At 53.4% G+C, this 11110-nt stretch overlaps 1 protein-coding gene across 1 annotated transcript in view; it reads left to right on the top strand.

Moving 5' to 3' along the window:
- Positions 1 to 544: 544 nt before the first annotated feature.
- The window catches only part of CFAP410 (cilia and flagella associated protein 410), an 11337-nt gene continuing 771 nt past the window's right edge, over positions 545 to 11110 (top strand). The window contains exons 1-6 of the mRNA XM_006169459.3: positions 545 to 697; positions 1838 to 1856; positions 3464 to 3510; positions 6647 to 6876; positions 8244 to 8391; positions 9367 to 9457. Coding sequence (XP_006169521.1) covers positions 621 to 697; positions 1838 to 1856; positions 3464 to 3510; positions 6647 to 6876; positions 8244 to 8391; positions 9367 to 9457 — 612 coding nt within the window. The 5' untranslated portion in view covers positions 545 to 620. The remainder of the gene's footprint in view (positions 698 to 1837; positions 1857 to 3463; positions 3511 to 6646; positions 6877 to 8243; positions 8392 to 9366; positions 9458 to 11110) is intronic.

The following is an 11110-nucleotide window of genomic DNA, read 5'->3' as shown; positions in this document are numbered from 1 at the left end:
GTATGAGTCTGCGGCGGCCGGGGGAGCTTCATCTGGGCTGGTTCTCTTCAGACGTATCCCTGGCAACTCTTCCAAATAACGGTCTGGGAAGTGACTGAACCTTAAAGGCTTCTCTCCCTCTGGGTCAATGCTACCAGGACCTCCCAGTCTTTAAAACATTGGCTCCTCAACACCTTGACTTCTAAAGGCGTAATACTCGGGAGGTTTCTATCGGGCCTGACCCCCGCCCTCCGCACTACGATCTTTCCTCTAAACACTGATAGAGAAGCAAGAAAACAGGGTTAGAAGACATTCCCAACCCTATGACAATGGCTCGCCAGGGCCAGGACAGAGCGCACTTCCGGAATCGCATTAGAATTACGTCAAAGCCAGGCGCCCTCGCCGCGCACGCGCAGAACAGGGCTCTCGATTCGAGGAGAGGGACTGGAGGGAGTGGAGCCAAAGCATCCAGAGGAAACTCAGACGGCCCAACTGCGCTTGCGCTATCCGCCCTTGCCGGACCACCAATAGGCTTTCAGGACACGCCCCTGGAGACGCGGGCCCCGCCCCCTGGAGACGCGCCGCGGCGGGTAGACCCAGCGAGAGAAGCTACGGCTAGGAGGGTGGGTGGCCTGGAGAGCATGAAGCTGACGCGGAAGATGGTGCTGTCCCGGGCCAAGGCCTCAGAGCTGCACAGCGTGCGAAAACTCAACTGCTGGTGAGGGCCGGAGCCTGGGTCCCACCGGGGGTCACCATAGCCCGCTGGCTGCTGACAGCGCCCTGGCCGGACGTTCCCGCACCATGACTGGTGTTTCCGACAGAGGTTTCAACCAGGCCTCCCTTGCTTGGACAGCCTGGATTACCAGGGCTGCCTGTGGGAGGACCACCAGCACCTTTTGCAGACCGCCCTGGACTGTAGACAGCTCCGGGGCAGATGGCCCTGTGCGCGAGTCTTACGTGTGAGACTGGGGACCGTCCGTCAGCACTAAGGGGGCACTGAGCTGGTTCTCACCCCTCCTAGTGGTCAAGTGCTGGTGGAGAGCTTGGCAGGGGCTTACTGTCTGGGAGGTGGCAGGACCCAACTGGAGGCTGTGGGGTGGACACAGGTCTTGTGGTGGGTTAACCAGTCTCTCCAGGCCAAGGAGATCAGAGTTCTCCGGGAGGCGGTTGGGAATTGAGCCTAAAAGATCTGAAGGTGTCCCTGGGACTCAGTGGGTTTAATGCCTCAACGAGCTGTGTGCCCAGTGGGAACAGGCTCAGCCAACTGGCTGGAGCTGTCTGCCGTGTTGATTAGAAAGCCCTCTCTTCCCCCTACTGCATCTTGTGTTTTGGCCACAACTCTTGACTGTCATTTGCTTTCAACAATGCATTTCTTTGTTTAGCATGGGGTGGTCAAGACTTTCTCTAAGCAGGGAGAAACAAGAACCCTGTTTCAGTCTTCCAAAGTCTGCTTCATGCATTGCATGTTTAGCCTTTGAACTTGGCCTCTTATAAAGACTCCCTTGTTTATGTCCCAGGGAAATGAACCTTCTGTTCCTCAAGGACCATGAGAATAAGCACATCTTTGTGTCCTACACACGGAGTGACCCCTGCTGACCCTAGTACCCCTACTGGGAGAGGGGAGATACTCTGGAAAGTAACCCCCAGCATCAGACACAGTTTTGTTGGAGATCAACCCAGAAACAGTTGTTGACACCTTTGCGGTTATCTAAATAACCTTTCTCTTTCACTGTGTCACTAAACTCATAGAATCTAAATGTTGGTAGGCTTTCGACATTCATTTTAAGGATGTTTTGTTTTTAATAGTTTTTATCCCACATTAACAAAATTAAAGTGTATCTGTCTCTTCTTTCCCCAGGGGCAGCCATCTCACAGACGTAAGTATCATGTTATCATTTCTAACTGCCTGATTTTCCAAAAGCGGTAGTTACTTTCTCAAGGGAATTGCACATTGATAAGGCTGCGCCCATTGATTCAGTCCTAAGCTGGTTTCTTAGTTTACTTAAGGAGAGATACAGTTTTTGTATCTCTTTACTTTTGTAGTGTAAAACCGAAAATCAAAAAAAAAAAAAAATCTGTAGTGCCCCAGTTTATTTTCAGGCTCCTGCAAACACTCATGTACAGGAAGTGCTGTTACTTGCTGGTCCCACTTACAGAGGAGGAGCAGAGCTGGAGTTCTGTCCTGGAGAGGCCTCCAAGGAGGCTTTGTACTTTGTTTAGAAAAAGTGCAGTCCTTAGAAGGTCTGGAGATTATCCTCACTGCAGCTTTTCTCTGGGTCAGACCCAGCTCCATACCCCAACCCCTATGCCAGCAGGCAGGAATTAGGCCTAATGTTTTAAGAGCTTGAGTGTATGGGTCTGTAAAGAGGTTTTTTCCTTTCTCTTCAATCCTAGATCACATGTCCCCAACTTACACAGGGCTTGTATACCAGTTACTTACTTCTTTATCTACTTCTTAAACTGAACTGTATCTCTCCTTAAAAACAAAACAAAATACTGCTGAGAAGCTGGGCTGGTCCAGAGAAGCCTGGATGTGTAGTGTCCAGATGCATGGCACCCAGGCAATAGCACTTGGACCCATAGAAACTGGATATGAAGCACCCGACATGTGTAGCACCCAGACATTTGTAGGACCTGGACACACGTAGCACCTAGGACACGTGTAGCACCCAATACGTGCAGCAACCAGATACATGTAACACCCAGACACATGCAGCACCTGAACGAGTAGCCTTTGGAAAGATTCTTCCTCCTGTTATAGCTGAAATACTACATATTTAGCAGCAAGAACTCAGAAACACTGTGGTCAAAGAAACGAATCCCTTGCACCACATCTGTGAAGGATTTTGCCCAGACAGCCCCGCGTTAAGGTTGAGGTCCTGTCTGGCACCCAGGCCCCTGGCACCTGCCCAGCACATAGTGGGTGCTCACATATTTGGGGGGTGCACCTTCCAGCCACTTTTCAGGTATGAGGGCCTCGTGCACCAGCCCAAGCACCTGGCCCCTCTGCTCTGCCGAAGCAATGGTATCAATAACCAGATCCGTCTCAAGCCTGTCTCCTTCAGCCCGGCTCTGTAGGCAGGAAGGGGCTCTTTACTTTTTTTGAACCTCGAGGGCATGCTCTCTGGCCTAGCATAAGGACACAGGTGCCCTTTGAGGACACCTAAAGGGACAAATGCCCTGTCTCCACAGCCAGCAGCACTGGACCACAGTAACATCATTTAAAGCTTTCCAGAGTGCTTGTGAAAGTGAGCACACTCATTTCTCCTCATTTGAGGGACTGTAGGCCGTGAAGTGGAGTGTGATGTGGAGCCCAGCGTGCTCTTGGTTCATTCCGAGAAGGCCCTGGCTGAGCAAGGTCCCCTTAGGCCCCTGAAGTAGAGTTGGCTACAGCTCAAATGTAATTTCCTTGATGAACCGATAGAAGTGGCATCGTTACACCAGTCTGACAGATGTTTGCCAGTCATACTCTCTTTCTTCCTAGATTTCCATATGCCGGGAAATGCCCAGCCTGGAAGTGATCACCCTCAGGTACTGGCTCCTGCTGCTACTCTGAGTCCCTGGTCTCGAAGTGGGGGAGAGCCTCAGCCACCTGCAGGATGAGTGGTGTGAGATAACCTGGTAACTCTAAGTGGCTTCTGGAGGCTGCAGGCCAGCAGCTAGCCACTCCCCACTGCCCTCTCTCCATGTTCGCACCCCCTTTCTTGGGGTCTTCCCTAGGCTGCCTCATGGTTCCCTTTCTTCTCTCCCATCCCCATACCCCTGAGCTTGCTGTGCTATGTCCTCTGTTTATCCTTGGTCTCTGTACTTGGGAAGTTATCTCTGCACTCACTGGGCAGTGGTCTGGATAGTAGCCATGTCTGCCCCAGGGACTCTCAGACCCAGCCTTTTCTCTCCCCCTGGTCCCTGACTGCTAGGTGCTTGCCAGTTTCTTAGCATTCCATGGTCTGTCATCCATAATAATCCCACTTCTGGGATTGTGCGTATCCTAACAGACTAGGGAGATCTTGGAAGAACCAAATATGGAAATTGCAGGCAGTTAGGAGTATTGTGGTGGTGGTGGAGGGGGTCATCTGGGAAAGAGAAGAGTTCCCTGTCCCTGAACTCCCTCCCTGCCCTCATACCTTCCAGTGGGACCAGGGGAAGGGAGCTGATATTCCTGCACCACTGCTGTGCAAGAGTGGCTTTACTCTTGGGACCAGCAGTTAGTGTAATGGCTAAGTCGCTGAACTCCCACATAGTCGACCATGGTTCGTGTCCCGGACCCGGTGGCTTAAAACTCACGCCGGGCAGGTGTGCGTGCGTGCCCAAGATCCCAAGAGGAGAATGGAGGAGAAGGGATTGCGGTGTGGCCATCCCCTCTGGGGGGTGATTTCTTGCTTTCGGTCTCTCTGTCTCTCTCTGTCTGTCTGGCGAGCGCACGCGCCTTATAGCAAAAACCTCTTAAAAAAAAAAGAAAAGAGTGGCTTTACTCTGCAGGATCCCCACATGGAAAACCTACAAACTCCCTGTTTTGCAGTTTGGAAGGTCCTGGAGCTCACCCTCTGTGTGTGCCTTTAGGCCCTTGGACCCCTTGTGGACAGCTGTGCCTTACCTTCTTAATCACATGGCCAGCACCAGGCTGGCTTCCCTGTTCTCCATCTTGCCTCCAAGACTGGTGTTGCCCGGTTGGATGCCCAGGCCTGTCTGCTGTCTGCCATAGAGGCTAAGGCATGTGCGCTTGTGCTCAGGACTCCCTATAGTGGCATGCACCTACTCTGCCAGCGGTTTCTTACCAGATGGACAAGTGGGCTAAGAACCTTGCTCTGCATTGGATCCCAGCTGTCCTATTCTTGGCTGCCTAATCTGGGCCAAGCCCCAGAACCTCTGGTGACCCGATTTCCTCATCTGTAACAGGGACGTCCTTACGTCCTCACCCCCTAGGGTGATGAAGAGGAGGATGCAGTCTCAAATACAGAGCTGTAGCGAGCGTGCACACACTAACTGCCATTGATTCCTTTATTAATGTTTTGTTTATGGTGAAACTGGAAATTGAAACCCTGCCCAGGAAGCCTTACCTTCAATTCCACCCCCCAAAAGAGCAGGAAACCCGCAATTGGGTTGTACATACTTATAGCTCTCCCTCTCTCAGAGGTCTGACCACATTTGTGCTAAAGTGGGGACCACTGAGATTGGAACTTGGTGCTTGAATGCTGGGCGGCAATCCTCTGACATGAGATCGCTGGACCCTGGTCCTAGTGTCGGGTGGGAAGCAGTGAGGAGGAGGACTCGGCAGGACCGCAGGGTGGTTCTGTCATCAGGATTCCAAAGCCTTAGCTTTGCTCCTGGTAAAATGGCATCACACTCAGATTTTGATGCTAAATGAAGTCCTTGGCACCAAGAACTGCATCAATAAGCAAGCAAGTGACTGGGATGGCATCCATAAGGCAGGCTGTGACCTCCCTCCAGAGGTGCACTGACCACCTGGAGCCCTGTAGGAGGGGATAGGCAAGGGGGGTAGGCAGGGTTCCAGGGCCCTGGGACCACCTGTCAGCTGAGCGTATGCTTATAAGCAGCTTTGTCCATTTGACTGTGGAAGTAGGATGATACCCCTGGTGTCAGTTAAGTGTCTAGGTCTCTGCTACATGCTTCTTTGTGTTTTTCTGTTTCTTTGACATGTTCATGTTTCTATAGAATGAAAATTAAAACCATATCTCCTGTTCCTTTTTCCTTTTCTTTTTCTTTTTCTTTTTTTTTTTAGAGAGATTTTTACTGTAGGGCATGTGTGCTATAGGGTGCGTGGAGAGACAGAGACAAAGAGACAGCAAGAAATCACCCACTGAGAGGGGATGGCCATGCCACAATCCCTTCTCTGTTTTCCTCTTGGGATTTTTGGTGTGTGTGCACATGCACCCGGCATGAGTTTAAAGCTTCTGGGTCCAGGATTCAAACTGCATTTGACCATGTGACAGTCCAGTGACCTAACCATTTGCCATCTGCTGGTCCCAACCTTGTTTCTTTCGCACCATGGAGTTCAGAAGGTCAGTGCTTGGGGGGGACCAGCAGTTGGTGTAATGGCTATGTCACTGGACTCCCATGTAGTCGACCGTAGTTCAAATCCCAGACCCAGTGGCTTAAACTCACACCAGGTGCGTGTGCATGCATGCCCAAGATCCCAAGAGGAGAATGGAGGAGAAGGGATTATGGGATGGCCATCCCCCCTGGGGGGTGATCTCTTGCTTTCTGTCTTTCTGTCTCTCTTTCTGGCGAGCACATGCACCCTATAGCAAAAACCTCTCCAAAAAAAAAAAAGGTCAGTACTTGGTCCTGTGAAGCACAGAACTTGCATATGTTTTTTGCCATAGGTTTTACTGGCCTATTTGGGGGCAAATGATGTAGCCCTCAGAAGCCTACTCCTCACCTGTGGAGGAGGGTGAGGCCTCCTACCTCCCATGGCAGCACCCTGACACAATGAATACAAGCGTGAGGCCGAGGAGCTGGCACAGTCTGCTCTGATCACACCTCCCCATCCTGAGCTCTCTACTCAGCCGAGGTCTCCATGGAGCTTGACTCTGATTTTGAGCTTCTTTCTCTGATTTTGAGCCCTTTGTCTGGTATTTGCATCTGGGATGAGCCCAGTGGCCTCAGAGGCCTCTGCCTGCCCCGCTAACCATGCTGTTCTCTCCAGCGTCAATAGCGTCTCCACCCTGGAGCCCGTGAGCCACTGCCAGCACCTCAGTGAGCTGTATCTGCGGAGAAACCGCATCCACAGCCTGGCCGAGCTCTTCTACCTGAAGGCCCTGCCGCATCTCAGGGTGCTGTGGCTGGCAGAGAACCCCTGCTGTGGCACCAACCCCCATCTCTACCGCATGACCGTGCTGCGCACCCTGCCCCACCTGCAGAAGCTGGACAACCAAGGTAGGTGCCTGCAGCCGATGCTGGTGCAAACATCGAGGGGGGTTTCCCTGCCCCACTGCTCCTCTTCTCCACAAATTCCTAGTCTTCCAAGACAGAGAAGCCCCCTCCAGTAAGTCTCCTTGAGGAGCCATCCCCCAAGATCGTACTCTCTTCCAAAGTGCTGGCCTAATGGATGTGCCACATAGGTGTGCTCCTGTGACCATTGTTGAAGGATGCCTGTGTCCATGCCTCTGTTTCTCTGTGAGGAACAGCTCTGTGCATCTATCCATGCACTGTGCGGGAGTCCTGGGGTGTTGAACAGCACCAGGCCAGACCCAGGGACCTGCAGGCTCCTGCAACCTTTCCCAGCACCGAAGCACTTGCTGTGGGCCAGCAGGCTTTCTGTAGCTCACTGGCATTCTTTTCACTATGTTTTTGTTTTGTTTATTTGTTTAGATTTTTGTCATAGGGCAGCTCATTCATCAGAGAAACAGTGTAAGGGAAGGTGAGAAATCACCTCCAGGGGGATGGCCACACTGCCATCCCTCCTCCTCCATTGTGATTTTTAAGCTGGCAGATCTGAGATTCAAAGGGTGATCGGCCATGTGGGAGTCCAGTGCCATAACCACACCACCTGCTGGCTCCTCACAGTCATCCTTACTATCTAGTTTCTTTTTTTGGGGGGGAGAGGTTTTTGCTATAGGGCATGTGCGCTCACTAGAAAGACAGAGAGACAGAAAGCAAGAAATCACCCCCCTAGGGGGGATGGCCACGCCACAATCCCTTCTCCTCCATTCTTCTCTCAGGATCTTGGGCACACAAGCACATGCGCCCGGTGTGAGTTTAAGCCACCGGGTCCTGGACTCGAACCGTGGTCGACTACATGGGAGTTCAGCGACATGGCCATTACACTAACTGCTGGTCCCCTTACTATCTAGTTTCTAATCCTCCTCACTATATGGGCACAGTTTTCTCCCAGCCTAGGTCTCCATTGAGCTTGACTCCAATTTTGAGCTTTTAACATAATATTTTAATACAATTTTAATATAAATAAACTTTAGAGAAGCTAAATCATTCATGAGTAAATGGAATACACCGTGGTCTGTTTTACCTTTTTCTGCATCTTGTCTTACTGGGGCTGCCATGTATCACAGCAGATACAGGGGAGCTCAGATTCACAAGCTGTCATTGGTCCCCTGCTCTGTGCCTGGCAGGTGTTGGGGCTGAGGGGCCAGCCTGGCCTGGGAACTTGCTGCCGTCCAGGTGCACAGACCATGTGCATCTCAAAAGCGTGCTGCACTGAAGGCTGCCGTGAGGACAGGAGCCGCAGTGTGCGTGTAGGTGAGGCCACTGCAATGCCCTTGCCACCTCTGTCCTCCTCCCTGCAGCTGTGACTGAGGAGGAGCTGTCCCGTGCCATGACGGAGGGAGACGAGATCACTGCCGCCCCACACAGAGAGGGCATGGGCAACGGCTCCATTGACTCCACTGCCGAAACAGGCCAGGACCTACTGAGCTACAGCGAGGACGAAGCAAGGTGAATCTGTATGGCAGTGGCACGTCCACAGAGGGTCCGATGGGGCTTTCCATGAGCTGTAACTTTGGAGCAGAAGGGAAGGGAATCACCGAGGGCAGCTGTTCTTTTGCACCTGTGTTCTCTGGGAGTGACTCTCAAGAACGCCCAGTGCTGATTTAGGAGCATCTCCATGTCGTGTAAACTGCATGTGTGCAGGGCACTGGAGGGGAGCTGTTGTCCCATGACCCAGGGACAGGAAGGCTCAGAACCAAGCTCCTACAGGAACAGAGAGCCTTGGTGGGGATGGTGGCCGGCTGGAGGCCATTCAGTGCGACTGTTAGTGGACACGTGGGAGCCACTAACCACGTGGCCCCAGCCAGTGCCACTGTTCAGCCTTGAACCATGGGAGGGCCACCTCTGAGCCCTTGAGCTCCTTGTGCGTGACCACTGTCATGACATGCTTGCATGTTGGAGAGGCAACTGTGAAGGACAGGTCCCAGGCTGAAGGTCCACTTAGGCAGATAAGCCCCCTTCTGTTTTCCTGCAGAGTGAGAAGGCTCAGGCCAATGCCCATGGTGGGCAGCTGTGGCCCACCCTCCTGCTATGGCCCTGCAGTTGGGGACTCTCCTGTGTATTATATGTGCATGTGTATGTGTGTGTGCATGTACATAAGCATGCATATGTATGTGTGTGTGCATGCACACATGCATGCATGCATGTGTTTAGTTCCTCCCCGAGACTTGGGTGGCAGTACTAGTCTGGGGTCCCAGGGTGCAGGGAGGGGTGGCCCGCCATGGACAGGAAAGAGAAACTAGTGCTGGGCCACGATTCTGCATGTTGCATGTTGGAGCTGGCTGCCCTCTCCCCCTCTCCTGTCTTGGGGCAGGGAGACCCATGTTTGTGACTTGGGATCCAACCAGCAGGCATTGCTTGCAAAGATGGCAGTACCTGAGCCTATGGTCCTCATATCCTTTACCATCTCCCTCTTGCCCACAGCATCTGTGGCCAGCTTGGTCTGAAGCCCCCCTCCCAGGAGAGGTTTCCTTCCTTCTCACTAAGGGACTCTCCAAGCAATCGCAAGAACAGGGTGAGTGACAGAGGTGACAGAGGCTGCCCTGTGGCTGCTGCTCCCTTCCCCCTCCCCAGCATGCAGAAATGGTGGGTGGAGGCAGGGGAACTGGTGACACCCTAGGGACTCCAAAGCCAAATGGATCTGAGCTCATTAGAAGTGGCAAAGCAGAGGAGGAGGGAGGCACTCAAGGTAGTGAAGCTGGCCCCTGTGGAACATGACACCCCAGAGAGCAAAGCCTCTGAACCAACACCTAGAGGCAGCGGGCCAAGGGCCTAAGGCAGCAGGAAGAACTCTGTCCTAAATGTCAGAAGTTTCTAGTACATCTTAGCTAGGTGGCCACAGCCACACATAAGGTCAGCAGAGGTTTGCTGCCTGCAGAGACACCTTCTGCCTGCAGTTAAATGTAGGATAGGGCCAGGCCAGGCCAGGGCAGAGGGGTATGGTGCCCAGCCAGAGCAAGACCCGTACCAGGCAGCCGAACCCGGGCTGCAGGTTGGTGATGGACAAGAAGGCAAAGGGAGCCAGGGCATCCATGAGCCAGTGCTGGTCCAGCTGCCGCTCCAGGTCCCCCATCTATGTCCAGTGTGTCCTCAGCTCCTTCCCTCCCCCCCAATCCGGGCTCCCTGCTTAGAGAAGGAACCGTTTCTGCCCACTTGTGTTCTCTTATCAGCAACGAGCAGTTTCCCCATCCCCACCCGAGCAGACAGCTCTGCATCTTCGTGCCCATGCCTAAGCCAGTCCTCTGTAAGGGGATCAGTTGCCAAGGTGGGCTCAGCCATGACTTCCCAGCAGCCCTGGGAAGCTGCTTCCTGTGCAGAGTGGGGCAACAGGCAGCACCTCCTTCTGGCGTCTGCTATCTTGGGCACTGCAGGGCCTGGGTGGGCCTGACCAGAGCCACCGGGTGCCCTGACTTCCTCGTGGTCACCCTATCCTGAGGAACAAGGCCCACAGTAAAGGGGTAGTACCAGCCTCATGGACTAGCCTGCCTTCCTTCATCCTTCAGTGAGCACATAAAGGGCATGGTTTGTTGGAGGTGAGGAGCAAAATGGACTGAGGCTCCACCCTTGGAAGTTCACATAAGATCTGAAAGGCTGGCCCACCCTCTGGGGAAAGCATCCCCAGGGCAGTGGACAGATGTCACCATAGACAGGCCTGCATGGCCAGCTAAGCCACCAGGGCCTGGTCACCTCTGGAGCCTCCCTCTCCTCTGAGGTGACCACTTGTGTATGTACCACTGCCCGTGTGAGCCTGTTCCCCACATTTCAAAAGGGACCCCAGTAAGCACTGTGTCTGGGAGCACATCTACAGAGACTGGGGCAGGGGCAGAAAGGCTGACCTGACTTGCACCTGCAGCATGCACACCTTGAAACCCTCTGCCCGCACCCCATCTGACTGGGACACCTGTCTCTGGAAAGGCAGGGCCTGCACCCAGCCCTGAGAGTCCCTCGAGTTTGGAGATTCAGCCAGTCAAGGAGGCTTTCAGGAGCAGGAGGCTTGGGTGCTGCAGAGGTCAGGGGTCAGAGCAGGTCATTCACATCTGGCGCAACCTCGAGTGAGCAGCACGGCTATCAGTGATCCCTCCAGCCCACATGGGGCCCTTTAGGTGTAGAACCTCCCTCCCCTCCACCCCCCCCCCCCCGGGTTTTTGAGAGGAAAAAAGGTTCCCCT

The sequence above is a fragment of the Tupaia chinensis genome, unplaced genomic scaffold, assembly GCF_000334495.1.
Source record: "Tupaia chinensis unplaced genomic scaffold, TupChi_1.0 Scaffold147038_1, whole genome shotgun sequence".
NCBI lineage: Eukaryota > Metazoa > Chordata > Mammalia > Scandentia > Tupaiidae > Tupaia > Tupaia belangeri.
Note: the sequence above shows the minus strand (reverse complement) of the source record. Positions and strands in the feature narration are given on the sequence as shown.